This window comes from Sebastes umbrosus, chromosome 16, assembly GCF_015220745.1.
Source record: "Sebastes umbrosus isolate fSebUmb1 chromosome 16, fSebUmb1.pri, whole genome shotgun sequence".
Lineage (NCBI taxonomy): Eukaryota > Metazoa > Chordata > Actinopteri > Perciformes > Sebastidae > Sebastes > Sebastes umbrosus.
The window spans coordinates 12,000,503-12,017,424 of NC_051284.1; the positions used below are offsets into that span (position 1 = coordinate 12,000,503).

Sequence of the window (16,922 nt, forward strand, 5' to 3'; positions counted from 1 at the left end):
ATTTCAGAGAGAGTGCGTTCCTATTGGCTGTGCTCCGGTCATGTGACCGGCGTTTCTTCACCAGATTTCACAATGGCGGCGGCGTCACAAACTTTCTCATTTTACAGCTAAACCGTACACTACAAGATGATTATGAAAACATTTGAGGTGAGAAATAGGCATTAATGTAACATAATATTGATTCATATTTGATCAGCGCTGCCTAGTTTGACCGTTTGATCGGAGTTCGTGAGTGATTGACAGCCGGCTCTCATAGACAGCAGATGGACAGCAGACCTCAGATCAGCTCTTACTGCTTGTTTTCCTTCGGTCTGTAAAATCTTGCAGATGCCGTTAGGAGCACCGGAGGACACAGAGGCACATGATTTTTTTCAGGTTACCTGTTTCATGTACTACTGTCACAATATAGCAACCGTTTTATAGAAATAACTTTTTTTTAATCATAATTGCTTCAATCTCGCCTACTTCAGCTTTAAAGGTCCCATATCATGCTCATTTCCCTTTCTATTTTGGGTTTCTACTAGAACATGTTTACATGCTTTAATGTCCAAAAATCACATTATTTTTCTCATACTGTCTGTTTGAATATACCTGTATTCACTCTCTGTCTGAAACGCTTCGTTTTAACGTCTGTCTCTTTAAGCCCCCTTCCCGAAAAAAGTCCATTCTGCTCTGATTGGCTTGCGACGAAAATATGGAGCACCTTTGCAAAGGTAGTTCTCAAGCCGTGGGCGATGTATTCTAATGAGCCTGCATGTGACATAGGAAAGGAATAGCTTGTTGAATCACATGTTTTCTGATCTGGAGAGCCCACAAGAAACGGAGTGGGTTGTCTTATTTCACAGTTTTTGTGGGTTGGTAGGTCACTCCAGATACTCAAATGTATGGGTGAGTTTTTCATGATATGTGCCCTTTTAAAGCTAACTGATTTAAGTCATATTTAAGATGTTAATGTGCTTATTTCTCTTGACTCAGTCAAACCTTGTACTTGTACTCCACTCTGCCTGTGTGCAGACATCAGTACATGCTGGGACTAGCAATGTGCCTGAGGGGCCAGCAGGAACTGAGCTCTTCCGGGATTTCACTGCTCATTTCTCCTACTGCCGAAGGGAGAGGGTCAAGGCCTTTTTTTCTCTTGTAACGCCCACGTCCACCGTTGCACAACCAGGTCTCATTATAATATCAGTTCTAACAAAAATAGATAAGATGATTTCAGGTTGTAGTTCTTCCCATGCTACAATCCACGGCACCCTGGGCTTATCCAAAATATTATCTGATCAGATTTTTTGGTAGTAGCTGTGCTGACTTGAGCCTAAGATAATATTTAACTTCTGTAACTCTGGCTTGTATTTATTAACTGCAAACGGCAACGCCTCGGTCTGACTGTATGTTACCAGTTATCAGTTTGTCTGGCTGGGTATCGCCATTGGGTCCTTTGTTTTCCCTCTGACCCTGACGTTTCCATGGAGACGACTCATTTTATGTATCAGTCTTCGGCGGGTCTTTGTTCTCAGAATATCTGGCATTAAAACTTCCCAGCTGAATGCCCTCTAATCTCACAGACAGAGGGCTGATAGTTGCGCGGTGGCTCCCCTCTATTTTTATATGTGAAGGCCAGCTGTTAGGACGCGCCGTCTCCACGGTGGAGAGGTTAGGGACCCTGGATAAAAACCGTCTGCTGATGCCCTGCGAGGTTGTTCTATTTCTAATCACGTGTTTGAGTACTTTGTGTGCCTCTTTTATCAATGTAGAAACACAAACATTTCCAATTCCAAGGTGCTTTTTTACATTATTACTGCTTTTACCACTCAAATATGCTGCATGTTGATTGGTTCAGGCTGTATCTCTTGCAGGAGTTAGTCATTTCCCAAAGGAAAGTGTGACTCATGTTTCCAGAGCATTGTTAGGCTGTTTTTGGCGATAAACCAGCTACAAGTACACACTCACAATTTACTCTAGAGAGCGATCATGTCAGTTCTATAGATATCTTGATAAACTGTGTTGTGCACAAACAGGTGGAGTGTACTAATGGAACATTTATTGATTTTTGAATAGTGTTAGTGTAATATAAAATCCCTTTGGGGGCTCAGAGAGTCTGGTGTTTAACCATCTGAGACCCACGATCCCGACTGACTTTACTGTCTTTCAGAGGCTCTAGCAGGTTCAGTTTTAGAGCTAGAAGCTACAGATATCATATGAAACTAGAAAACCTAAGCATACCAACCACATCATACTAGCTTGTCGGGAAGGAGGCTAAATTTTGGCAAGGAAAAAATTGGCATGGGCATTTTCAAAGGGGTCTCTTGACCTCTGACCTCAAGATATGTGAATGGAAATGTGTTCTATGGGTACCCACGAGTCTTCCCTTTACAGACATGCCCACTTTATGATAATCACATGCAATGTGGGGCAAAAAACATGCAGTTTGCATGCAGTATAAATGTGTTATTTTGGCCTATTCTAAAAAATGGTGTATTTAAATATTTCTGCATACTGGGGTCCCTAAACATTCTTGGAAATACATAAATTGGGTATCACTGTAAAACTGAGACTCTTTTGGATCCAATGAGTCCAACTGTATTCATGTGTGATGATGTTAATCCCCATAGTAGCCATTTCACTGTAGTGAGACCATTTTTCGAAATTTGATCTCACTGTATAAAATGACCTGTGATGACCTCTAGGATAATCACAGCCTCATGAGACTTTACAACCACAAGCTACAAACCTATGCCAAATCACAGCATGGCTTTTTTTATGGTGTTCCTCAAGGATCATGGTGTTTTAAAGTGGTATTATGGAGGGATTATTGATCATTTTTTATCAATTCTCGATTGGTAAGAAATTGTTAAATTCAGCACCAAAGTTGTGTAACAAATGATATCAACCCAAAAATTGGGTAAGACATAAGTGAACATGGGGAATGGCCATCATATAACTTCTATCCTAATGTTCTAAACCATTATAAACCTTAACAGTTTATTTTAAATAATTGATAAATTAATGAAATCATGTTTATTGCTGATTTATGACCAGAACAACTTGACAGGAATGAATCGTCAGGTTCCCAGCTTTCAGATGATGTAAATGGTAAATGGACTTGCATTTATATAGCGCTTTTCCAGTCTTCCGACCACTCAAAGCTCTTTACACTACATGTCAGCATTCACCCATTCACATACACACATTCATACACTGATGGCAGAGGCTGCTAAGGTGCCAACTTCAGGATCAGGATCTCATCTAAATACTCATTCACACACCGATGGAAGCAATTTGGGGTTACGTGTCTTGCTCAAGGACACATCGACATGTGACGGGGGTCGAACCACCAACTTTCCAATTGGTGGACAACCTGCTCCACCCTCTGAGGCACCACTTCTATGTGACATCTACTGTTGACCTTCTATCTCCCCCTTAAGACCCCCTGTACCCCCCTTAAAAAAATGACAAAACGTCTCTATTGTGGGTCTCAGAGGGTTAATTGTGTTTTAACGTGTACCAGTATCACTGCAATATTCTAATATGTTGTATTTTATATGGTTATTTTACATAAAGGGTCACTTTTTCATGATAAAATGAGTTGTAGTTGATGGTATATGAGTGTGTTAGCAGAGGAGGGGAGGGGGATTTCCCATCTATTCAGTCCCCTGACCCCTCCCACCCATAGTGGTACCCAGGACAGGGATGATGCGTGACGGAATGTCACATCTCTGGGATGCTCCTGCTGCTGCTGCTGTTGAGTGTAGGGTTAATACCGACTGGAGGAGGGGGCGTGGTTTAGATCCATGATGACCGCCTCACTGTAGTCTGTAACTGTAAGAAGAAGGAAAAAAAAACACAACAAAAATCCGTCCAAGCAGCTCTATGAGAGCTAGTACATCTGCTGCCCACGCGGGACAGCTCGAGCTTCCTGGAGGAAAAAGAGGCTGAAGGCGCGCTGCAGCAGCGGCTCTCCACTTCCAGGAGGAAATCAGTGTGTTGACGCGCTGCTGATCTGATCTTCAGAGGAGGTGCGACCTGAGATGACTGTTTGATCGGTTCCTTCTCTCTCTCTCTCTCTCTCTCTCTCTCTCTCTCTTCATCAACCCGGGGGAGGTTTCACAGTGCAGGAGGAGCAGGGTGAGGAACTGAGAGGGCTCGATGGATAAAAGGTGGACGGATCATGGGACACCAGCTGGATTGAAGTAAAACTCCCGCAGCCTGTCTGCTTCATCAGGATTGCGTCTGCCTGCCTTACGTAACTGAGCTTTGTGGAGGGACTGTGCAGAGAAACTACTGCTGCTGCTGCTGCTGGTGTCGAGCTGTTGAACCACAGCGAGGAAACACAGGTAGGTCACATTATATACACTGTTAATGCCCATAGATCTGTATCTGGGGGTTATAATTTGATTAAAATTAGACGTAAATACTTCTATTCCTTCTTAATTCGCCAAAATTAGCTGTTTTCTGTTTTCATTACCGCGTTAACAATAGTTTTAATATGATTACTAAAACGCCCTTTCCTAGTGTTATTACACATTAATCCCTCCATCAACACCATTTTTGCGCATGCGCTCTGAATGCATCCAGATTACTACAAATAATGTCCAGGCAGGGTGATTAATGCAGCAGGAGGTCATGGTCACATGAAGATGCATGCTTGGGCTTGTCTTTGTTTAAAAACTGCACATTAAATGTTAATACCGCTGCAGACAGTTTGACTCATTATGATGATGACACATTAATACAGGAGTGTATTACACAGCCATAGTTGGCTCAGCACAAAGTCTTTTTTTTTCTGTTAAATTGTAAGGTTTCCAAGCTGTTTGATATTGGAGAAAGGGCGCCCCTTAGAGATTACACAAGTCTTTGCAGCTTCAAGACTCTTTTTTTTTTTTTTTTTCTTACCTCCTCCTGGGGCAGGTGTCCCACTTTATGAGGGACTGCACAGCATTTTTTTAACCCTCGTCCCACATATTGAGACGATGTCCCACATTTTCATTGGCTCTAGTTTTTAAAAACTCAAACCACTGCAGGACAGATGCTTTTTTTTTAGATCTGTCTTTTATCCAATGGCTGTGAAGAAAGCAGGCAAGGCTGTCATCACGGCGCTGTGTTTGCTGTCAAACTGCGCACACGTGGGTCAAGTGCAGGTTGACCTTTCACCGTCTTTGCTGTGCTATGCCCAAACGGAGAAAATTGCGAGTCACCGCAAAGTCACAAGCTATGCAGATTTAGGCAGAATATGTTGGAAACAAGGAAGAGCAGCTACAAAAAAAGACTGTGAAACTACTTATAAGTATTTATAAGCTGGTGGATAGCGATTCCTTTTCAATTTCACACGGGCGGAATACGACATGAAGTGACACAGTTCATGTGAGTCTCACAAGGAACGTGCAGCTCAAAAAGAAAGGTGCCGATCTCTGGATGCATTCGGGCAAAGCATAGAGATGTTACAAGATAAGGGGCAGAATAGAAATGTTTATTTTTTTAAGTTAGATATTATATCAAAATTGTGGACTACCTCTCAGACTTGGGAATGTGTCCCACATTGTCCCACACAAACATACTCTTTGTCCCACATTTGGTTTTTCTTGGTGATCTGGTCACTCTATTTGAATTCCCTCCTTGTTTTCTCCCCATGTAGGTGAACAGAGAGGATCACAAGTTTGTCCATCCACTCAGCATGATCCGCGAAGGCATCGTCTCCCATCGCCAGTGAGTGCGTCGAGATGAACGAGGCTCGCAGGCAGGGAGGAGGGGCTGTCACCGTGGAGGCTGATGTCATCCTCCACGCCGTGAGCCCTGACCTAGTCACGCCTTCTGACAAAGATGGGAATGTATGTCCAGCTTACGTCCAAGGATTCCTGCAGGACGAGCAGGATTTCAGCCCTCCTGCAGCATTTGAGAAGGAATACCTGCTGGACGGGAGACTGATGGAGAACAACCACGTTGACCATCAGAAAGGCAACGGCTCGTACATCCCGAGAGCAGAGCAGTTCCACCTCTCCAACGATAAGGGAGCTCCGCAGCAAAACTGTGCAAGCGGGGAAATCCACAACGGTGCCAGAGCTAAAATGTCTTACGGTGCAGATTTGCCGAGCCAAGCCAAACAGGAAACTGATTGGTCAGTTCTAAAATCGAACCTCGAGCGCAGGGACAGCGGCCAGGAAGCTGAAAATACACAGCCTCAAAAGGAGACTGATTTAGTCATCGAAGTTGGCGGGCAGACGATCAACGCTCACAAGTCTGTCCTGGCAGAGAAGAGCGATTACTTCAAAGCACGGCTGTCACGAGACATCCTGAAAGTGAAGGGAGTGAGTTACAAGACTTTGTCTACATTAATAGACTATGTTTACACTTCTCAGATGAATGTTTCCAAGAGCAACATTGTGGATGTCATCACGGGGGCTAAAATCCTCCAGATCCCCTGCGCCGTCCAGGCCGCCATGGACTCCATGTCTGAACAAATCAGCAAAGAGAACTGCTACGAGATCCTGAACATTGCCAAGAAGCAGCGACTTAGCGAGCTGAAGGAGACCGCCTACGGATTCATGAGCGACAACTTCCTCCAGGTCCTCAAGGACCCCGCCGTGTACGGGCGCCTGAACGGATCGGAGCGGGATCTGATCCTGAAGAAGAGGGAGGAGGGGAGGAAGACTCTGATGGTGGCGGAGATAAACGACGTGTTCGATCGCGTCGGGAGCCGGCCGCCGAGCCGATGCGGCAGCCGACCGCAGAGCCCGCTGTCGGTCGGGTCTTTGGAGGACAGTCATATGATTTACTGCTTCAACGAAACAGCAAATGACTGGAGACCTTTGACGGCGATGCCTGAGGACATAAACACTAAAGGGTGCGGGATCTGCACCATGTTTAACTACCTGTTTGTGGCGGGGGGGATAAAGGGCTACGGGGACAAGGGCAAGGTCTCAGACAAGGTCTTCTGTTACAACCCCATAACCAACCGCTGGGCAGAGGTCAGACCTCTAACCCAAGCTCGTTCCCAGCTAAAGCTTGTCTCTATGGATGGCTACTTGTACGCCATTGGAGGGGAATGTTTGTTTACAGTGGAAAAATATGACCCTCGCATGGACCGCTGGACCACGGTGGCCCCCTTGCCCAAGGGAGCGTTCGCGGTGGCCCACGAAGCCACAACCTGCAGCGGAGAACTCTACGTTTCAGGAGGCTCTCTCTTCTACCGCCTCCTTAAGTACGACATCAAGAGGGACGAGTGGCAGGAGTGCCCCTTCAACAACAGCAGGAAGAAGTCCACCGACATGGTGGCCTTCAAGAGCTTCATTTACCGCTTCGACGTCAACCGCGAGCAGGGGATCACCGTGTTTAAGTACAACAGCATAGTGAAAATGTGGCACGATTGCGCGTCGCAGAGGCTCGGAAGTCATTTACCCTTCAGGTGCGCCGTGATCGGGAACTGCATCTACTGTGTGAACAAGAGCCAGACTCTTCAGTTCGTAGTGGAGGAGGAGAACGCTTACTTTGTAGAGGAGGCGCTGAGGGCGCCTCTGGAGGCGAAAGGCGTTCTGTTTCCTTTTGTTCTCACTTTGCCTGAAAAGCCTGAAAAAGTTACATAGTGTGTGTGTGTGATCCAAAATAACACATAATTGTGTCATAGTGAAACTGGAATAAGCAGAAGACCTTATGTACACTCTTCAATGTCAGCTTTCTATCTCAGTGTGTCATTGCCTGCTTGCAATGGAATGTGTGTATTTGCATGGCAATGTAATGTGTCTGCAAGGTTAAGCCTTAAAAGGAACTTTTTTTTTTTTTTTTAGAGTTGAATGATTGCAATGATGACATGATGACAGTGACTGTAGGTTATTTTGTGTATTTCCTGTGTTCAGTTCGGTTTGGTGCACTTTTGTAGTTCAGATAGATATTATTTAGAGCATATTAACTAGCTGACTGGTGACAAATACGTTTTGTTGAAAGTTGTACAAAAAAGGAATGGAATGGTCATAGTGCGCCTTATGAACGATGCAACACAGGTTCTATGCAAATGAGACAGAATATACAGGTGGGTCTGCTGTAAGTTATGGATAATGTGAAGCGTCGGGGTGCCGCATCGTCCTGAAGGGGTTTCTTTCACAACAATGACCGCAAGCTGTACATTATCCCGCTTATTACACGGCTACTTACTTAAGAAATCAATAATTTGACACAAAATCTGTCCGCCAGAGTCCAACATCAGAACTGCGCCCATAGCAACGGTGTGTTATACATAGCAACAGTCTGCTGTAAAGAAATTACAGACCGTAGAACGCTGTGATTGACCAATCAGATTTGAGTATTCAACAAATCCGTGTAATAATGCAAGTTAATAGTTACTATAAGGGGAATCTGACTTGAAAGGAATACAGTAATTCTTCGAACTAGGGCTGCAACTAATGATTTTCATTATTTTTGTGATCAATCGATTTATTGTTTGGTCAACAATGTCAGATATTAATGAAAAAATCCTGTAATAATTTCCCACACCCCAAGGAGATCCATTCATGTGTCTTGTTTTATACAACCAATAGTCCGAAACCCAAAGATGTTTGTTTACTATTATATATTATAAAGGAAAGCATGAAATCTTCCCATTTGACAAACTGGAAGCAGCAAATGATGACTTGATTATCAAATTAGTTGCAGATTATTTTTCTGTTGATCAAGTAATCGGTTAATCGACGAATCGTTGCAGCTCTACCTCGAACTCTGATCTGCACTGGCTCTGAATTAAACCTGTGAATCAAGGTCAAATTATAATCAGTAACAACTGTATTAGTCTTACACCACACAAATATTCCCATCGCAAAACATGCAAACAGAATGGTGTACCTATCGTATTTCAGGGGAAGTCAAACCAAAATCTGTTTTTCAACTCCATATCTCCAAGAAGCTAAACACAATGAGGTCAGAATGTCCGAGCCGGACATTGTTGTGAAATAAACCCTGACAGGGCGATGTAACACCCTGATGCCGAGGGGTTGGTTCTAGAGTTGCCCTGAAGTCGTTTATTTCACAACAATGACCCGCTAGCTGTACATTATCACGCTTATTACATGGCTACTTACTTAAGAAATCAATAATTTGACACAAAAACAGTACGCCAGAGTCCGAGATCAGAACTGCGCCCATAGCAACGGTCTGTTATACATAGCAACGGTCTGCTATAAAGAAATAACAGACCGTAAAACGCCGCGATAGACCATTCAGAATCGAGTATTCAACAAAGCCGTGTAATAAAGATAAATAACTATTCAGTCTGACTTAAAACTGACAAAGATTTTCACATCTTTTGTGGATTAAGTTCCTTATAAAAAGCGTTTCACTGACGTCACCACAGTCGAGTTAAAAACTAAAGCAATAGCTGTTTTTCTAAGTGGAAGGGCATCATGTTTGCTGCTAACAGGCACTTTCTGGGAAGTTGAGGGAAAGCGAGCCATTCAGAATTCACAAAGATGCATCTCTTATCTTTCTTTACCTGTACGTGTTCAAGGAAACTGCAACAGACCAGAGGTCAAAGGTCAAATCAGATAATACTGTGCTGCAGTGGTCAGGTCATGGCCCTCACTGCATCCACAAACAAGAAATCTTACTGTCACGACACTAACAAACCATGTTCCTCTTGCATCAGTACACACTTTACCAATTTGTTCTAGTTACCATCTTTTAGACATTTCACAGTATTTGTTTGCTGCTGCAACAACACAGTGGGAGTTTTGTACGGAAGCTAATGCTGATATATATTCTTGGAACAAATTGCTTTTTAATAACATTTGTAGGAATGTCTCCAGGCGGTCAATGTGACAAGGACAAAATGGATGTGTTTTTGATATTTCGCTGGTTGGCATCTGTATTTTTGTGAATTTTTTGTATGGATTTGGTAGTTTTGGATTTGCTGCTGTGATGGACAGTCAAGTAATGCAATGTTAGGCAGTGGCTTGCTGTTCAAGGCATATGGAGCGGGCTAACACATTAGCTGTTGGATAATGTATATCAGTCAGAACTAAGTGCTTCAAATAAAATATTTTGTGTCTGAGAATGATCTGGTTTTCTGCATATGTCTTTAGCATGGTGGGGAAGTGCTGCATTTTCTTTTCTTTTTTTACCTGAAACAGAGCTGCTATCTAGTGGATACTGACTGTAACAGCACCCAGAAACACTGCTGTGCCAACAAGACCGCATGCCCAACAAAACAGTATTTTCCTTCCTAATAAATGTACAGTGATTGTTGTAATATTCATAGTATTACTTCAAGGGGAATTCTATGACAGTAAGCTCTATTATCATTATGACAAATCCAGCTTTTGTTATTTTATCCCAGCTAGGAGTGTATTCACATGATGACGGAGCTCTTAATTACAAGTCAATCACATGCATCATCAGTAGATCAAGAGTTATTAATATGTGACACAATGAAATGCTGATGGAAGCTCCTTTTCGCCACCTTCATTTTTTATTATAAGTGCTTTTTCATCCCATTATGACTTATTATCTTATAATAGTGTTTTTTATCCATCATAATTAGGAGATACTGTGTCTCATAAATTATGAGATAGTATGACTAACAGACAGCATCTCGTTCGCAATCTTTCGTCATAATTACGACATATTATTTCATTGTGGCAAGATATTTATGTACAATATATACTTATACAGTATATATTATATATAATATAATAATTCATAATTGTAGAAACTTTCTCATGACTCATTAAACATTTCTCGTAATTATGAAAAGTAATGCAAAAGAACATCATGAGAGACTACAGCATACCTAGCTGTATGATAGCTGTGTTAATAGCTGCATTGACTGTATATTATGTATTATGTATTCACAAAGACAGATGTGGGCAGAGGTGCTGACAGTTGTGTTGAACAAAGGTGTATGTTGTTATCTCACAACTGTCGATGTTTTTTTGTTAGAATGAGACACAGTGACTTCTTCCATCCGTGCATCCATGAAAGAGATAACTGAGAGGACTGTATTTTAAAGGGAGACATCATTTTTGTGCTAACAGCAGCCTCTGTGGCCGCAGGTGGAAATTACAGGATGATGGCACATCAAATATTCCTTCATTTCCCAAGATTCTCTTGGGGTCACTTGTTTTAAAGACATCATCATTAGGTGACCTGACTGAGAGCATCATGTGGCCACAGCAAACATACCTCCAAGGTGAGTTTACTTCTTGTTTTACTTTTGTGTGAAACACAATTGTGACATGATAGAATAGATAGTGCTACAGCAGAACAGCACTCACTCAATAATGTTAGTTATACATCAGTATCTGTCTAGTGTTTGCTAACAACATAAACTACTGCAAGTGAGACTGTATAGCAACAAAACCCCTAGTGTATAAAACTGAGTAAGGGTGCATTTTAATCCTCATGAATTCAACTTTTTATTTGCAAGAGGAAGATTGTGTGATCAAAGTTCTGCTGTTCTTTAAGTCAGGTTTTTGAGATTTGTCATATTTGTAAAACTATAAAAGCTACACAAAAAAAATAAATTTTCATCAGTTCCCAATGAGTTACAGCACACATAGCAACTATTGTTTGAAATAAGTTTACCCATTTTCCTTTCTATAAATATAATGTAGAGTTTGTCTTTCATTCACTAGCCAACATCCAAACTTAAGCCAATATAGCTCATATACGGGGTCAATAAACCTTAAATCAATCTTTAAAGTAGGCCTATACTATGATCCAGATTTGAATTCAGAACATTACAGTACATGGACATAGGCAATTACCTAATGTAAAGTGACTATATTGTTTTCATGTAACAGAGACAATATGTTTAATGCTGTAAATATACAGACATTTGTCTTGGAGGCAGCAGTGCAAAGGCTTGTGGTTGACTTACTGAACAATGAGGAAAAAACTAAAGGGTTGAAGTAGGTTTTTATAAATATTACATACAGTGTAATACTATATTCCTGCTAGTATAGTGAGGATACGATACGATAAGATAATCCTTTATTAGTCCCACAGCAATGGGGACAAGAGGCATCAGTAAAAAACAGAACAACATTTAATAAATAGTAAGTAAACAGTAAAGATATATTAATAAGTAAACAGTAAAAAAGCTAAGTATAAAATATATACAAATATAGTAGTACACAGACATTATTGCACATGAAATATGAAAGGTTGATATTGTATAGGATATATGTATTGCACAGAGAACTGCTCTACTGCTTGTTAAAAATTGTGTTGTATTTTCCAAAACTCTACAGTACAATAAATACGAAATTTAAAAATTTCAACATAGTACGTCAAAACATAATTTCACCCCATGCCCTCATTTGGTGGTAATTTAAAATAAAAAATGAAAATGAAGTTAAGAAAAATATTTTTCAGTTAGAAAGCTTAAAAAATGTGACCTTGTCATGCCTCTGTAGCGAAGATGAACACGATCTCAGTGACCTGAACATTGAAAAATTCACATTTCTCATTGAGGAATGGTGAGTATGTTTTGAATACCTTTGCATATTTTCACACAGTCAATGAGCCAACAGAGCAGAGAGATATTTTTCTTCATTTGAATTTTGTTTTTGTTGTGCTTAGCATTAAAAAAATTATTCCATGTCTCTCCAGAAAAAATGTCCAGACCTCACTGTGAACAGTTTTTATCGGAATTTATTGAGCAGATTATTCAGTGTGTATTTTTGTTGTTTTGTGTAAAATGGTGTGCCAAATAAAATTAATTAATTTAGTAATTAATGTAGCTACTAATCAAATGCAACATAACCACAAATTACAGTCTAAAAATGACCATAAATTAAATACATGCGTCACAAAGAGACTGTTTATTCCAGAGGTGTAAGTATTAAATTGGTTTACATTTAACATTTGTTGCTTCTATTGTGTCCCCTTCCTGTATTTCTCACTATGTTCACCCTTTCAACACTGGAGGGCAGTATGAGCATGATGTAAAGATTGGATTTGTCTCAGCTGCACCCTTTTCAATCCATGCTCATACTGGAGTATATGTGAGTTCATACTGGAGTGTACAGTATACTGCTTTACACCAGACAAGTATGGGCCATATCTGGCTCACATGTAGGTTGGCCAGATCGTGTCGTGCTGCTTATGGGTCAAATAATGCTAGCGTATGGCCCTTGTCACATCACAGAAAATGTGGGCCACAACACTCAAAAGGACTTCATAAAACTATAGGGTTTAGTTCTCCTAAGTTAATTTGACAAAGTCTACCAAACAATATAGGTACTGTATATTAGGTGTTGTATTGTTGGCTATTATATGAAAGTGTCATTGACTCAATTTTGACTTTACATCAGAGCATTGTTGTTTGAAGTGGAAAATCCAGTATTTGTTGTTGTAATATATCAAAAAAATATAATAATAATAATAATAATAATAATAATAATAATAAACTTGATTTGTATAGCGCCTTTCCAAACATAGTTACAAAGTGCTTTACATAAGTTAAAATAGTGCAAACATCAAGATAAAAACAATACAGAATAAAAACATAAAAACATAGGCCAAAATAAAATGTTGAACATGAGACTTTTGTACAAAAATAACAACAATAATGAAATTTAAAACAAGGGATTGCTATCAAAAGGAACCATTAATTAGTTTGCTGAACTATTTTGATTGTCAGCTGTGGAGTCTGTAGAAGCAACATTTGTTTTCCTCAAACAAAATTAGTTTTAGATTAAAACGAAATAATGAATTCTAATTAATGATTTAAATTTAGTAGTGTTCACTTGTTTTAATATTTTTTTTTATATAACTTCAAATGCAGCAGGTCTAAATTAAGAAGAAATAAAATATCACCCTTACTAATTGCCCTTATGAGTTGTCACAACAATGCACTCTACTGTATATAAAACCATAGACTATATATTAAAGGTCCCATATTGTGCTCATTTTCAGGTTCATACTTGTATTTTGTGTTTCTACTAGAACATGTTTACATACTGTAATGTTAAAAAAAAACTTTATTTTCCTCATACTGTCAGCCTGAATATGCCTGTATTTACCCCTCTGTCTGAAACGATCCATTTCAGCGCATTTTAAGATAAGATAAGATAAGATAAGATGAACCTTTATTAATCCCCAGAGGGAAATTCAGGTGTCAAAGCAGCAACATCAGCAAACAGAGTGAATCACAGGAGAGGTAAAGGTATACAAAAATTATAAAAACAATAATAGAGATGTAAAACATACAGAGTGAATGGGTAAAAATAGTGTATTTTGTACATTTATATTTTTGTATTTTGACGGAATTGCAACAGAATTGCATTACTAAGCAACAGCTTGGGTCCATGTGTACTTCCTGTCAGCTGATGACATTCACATACACTGCAACCAGGAATAAACTTGGACACATTTAAAAGGTTTACGTTTAAAATTGTGTAAAGGGTCTAAATATTGTATATTCATGACATCACGAATGGGCGGAAATCCTGACAGCTTGTTTCAAATGCAGAGTTTCTGAATACGGGCTGTGTGTATTTCCCTGTGGATTGAGTGTTTCGATACTTTCACAGTATTTATATAGGACTTAAGCCTGCTTTATAATAAAAAAACATGAAAATCAAAATTTTTATAATATGGGCCCTTTAAGATAAAACTCAGACCATAGCAACACATGACTCTATGACTCAGATTCAAGCACTCTCAGCCTGTTGCCATGGAGCTAGGATGATTGACAGCCCCTGACGTTGAACCCGTGCATCTGATTTAGCTAACTAACTTTAACTAGCAAAGTATTCACCAGTTTCCAACCTACATAGCTTCTTTTATTGCTTCTTTAAACTGCGAAAGAAACCACACACTAATGCCAGGTACACTATTTTCGTTGATACTAGCACACTTTGCTGGCCGCTAGCGGCTAACGGGGCTAACGTTAGCGTAGTTAGCATTAGCTTGGTGTAATGTTACCTAGGTTACCTGTTGCTAAGTAGCTAACGTTAGTGCTAGTTAGCATTAGCTTGGTTTAATGTTACCTAGGTTACCTGTTGCTAAGTAGCTAACGTTAGCTAGTACAGGAGCTGTTGTAACGGTACACCTGACACCTGCGTGAACTCCATTATCTAAAGGAGACCTTAGAGATGTGTTCAGAAAAAAGCTAGTAAAATGTGATAGTGATATTATTTTGTCACACATTACCTAATACAGTATTTAGCTTAGAAGTTAGCTTAGACATGCTAACTGCTGCAGGGCTGTCTGGTCAAAGCCTGGTAAAAAGTTAGCTTGGTGTTCAACAAGCATACATGTGAACATTATACAACTTGTTTAATGCTATGATTTAATGTTAAATATACTTGGAGTATGATTTTTTTTTTTTTTTATTATTTATTTGCACATATATAAAACTGCACAAAGTCCACTCAATGAAAAAAAAAAAAGAAATGTGTCAGGAGAGGTCAAGAAACCACAGGCTTATATACAAAGGACCTCCACCCAACCCCAGGAGAAAAAAAACAATAACAAAAAAGGAAGAAAGATCTAAACTAACATAATATTAAAAATACGAGAAAAGTTAAACAACAACAAGAAGTACACAAAACGTGCAGAAAGACCTAACCAAACAGTGGAAAACAATCCAATAAAAACATTGAAATATGTACTTAAAACAGTACAGAAGAAAATAAAATATATCTAAACATATCAAAAGATAATTAGACATCATTAAGTAAATGTGATGATAATTTCCTTTTTAAATGTTCTAATGATAACAAGCTCTTGATAACATGTATTTTGGTGTTCCATATTTGTACATCATGATATCTGAGGGAGTACTGGCCATGTTTTGTTTTGTAAAAAGGCAGGTGAAGATGATTCACCTGTCTAGTATTATCTGAATGAATTTGAGAATTAGATTCAAAGAAGTTGCTAAACGATGATGGTAAAGAAGAAGGCAAGAACATATATTTATATATAAACACACATATCTGATGAATATTTATGTCATAAACTGAAACTAAGTAGTACCTAACTAAGTAGCAGCAACATCAAACTTACAAGAGAACAAAATGCTACTATTATGTCAGAGATTAGTTCATGTGCATTTATTTGGCTAACGTTACTGGCTTCAGATACTGGCCTAGGTTAGCTATAGTAACCGAGTTGAGAAGTTGGTCTAAAACTATATGGCATTTTTCTCTGCTTTTTTGCAGTGGTATCAGTTTTTTTTTTTTTTTTTACAATGACCTGGTTAGGTGAAGAGCTGAATGCACTCATTGCAGTTTGGCTCAACAAAACATGTGAACCTGCAACACACAGAGTAAAAGGTAATGAGGTTGTTTTCATACAGCTCATGTTGGATGTGATAGGAGCATACTTTCAATTCAATTCAATTCAATTTGCTTTATTGGCATGACTGTCAGGTGAACAATATTGCCACGTCAATTCAATAATAAATAAAAAAAATAAAAAATAAAAAAAACAACATATATATACATATAAACAATGTATTAAGCAAATTACAATATATAGATATTTAAAAAGAACATGCATGTAAATGGAAGAAAACAATAAAGAAGTAATTAATGTTTGTTGTGTCAATAAAACAAACAAACAAATAAGAAATAATTAATAACAATATATTGCAATATCAAAGGATAAATGTAAAAAAAAAAACAACAACAAAAAAAACAAACCATGAAGTAGAGGAGTAAATAAAAGGCAAAGTGTGAGTTAGATCTATTATGTGTTGTTGGGGTTGTCTCTCAGGCTGTGACATGCACTGACATATCCTGCAGCTTCTATGGCGATGACACTATTTTTCTCCACGTAGTAATTCACTCACTGTGACTTTTGGTTGAATTTATTGTCATCCTGTTAATAATTATGGGCAATAACCTGACCTGATGGATAAAAGTTTCACCTTGGAACTCCTAATTTAGGCCAGAGACTCTTACAGTAAATTGCTCATTATGACTTTTCATTTAAGT

General features: G+C 39.3%; 1 protein-coding gene across 1 annotated transcript; it reads left to right on the forward strand.

The window, feature by feature from the left end:
• The first annotated feature begins 3,760 nt into the window (after positions 1–3,760).
• Positions 3,761–9,116, forward strand: LOC119474902 (kelch repeat and BTB domain-containing protein 11). Its single transcript, XM_037747244.1, has 2 exons — positions 3,761–4,331; positions 5,630–9,116. Exon 2 carries the CDS (start codon positions 5,715–5,717, stop codon positions 7,572–7,574), a length of 1,860 nt encoding a protein of 619 aa, XP_037603172.1. The 5' UTR covers positions 3,761–4,331; positions 5,630–5,714; the 3' UTR covers positions 7,575–9,116.
• Positions 9,117–16,922: the final 7,806 nt, after the last annotated feature.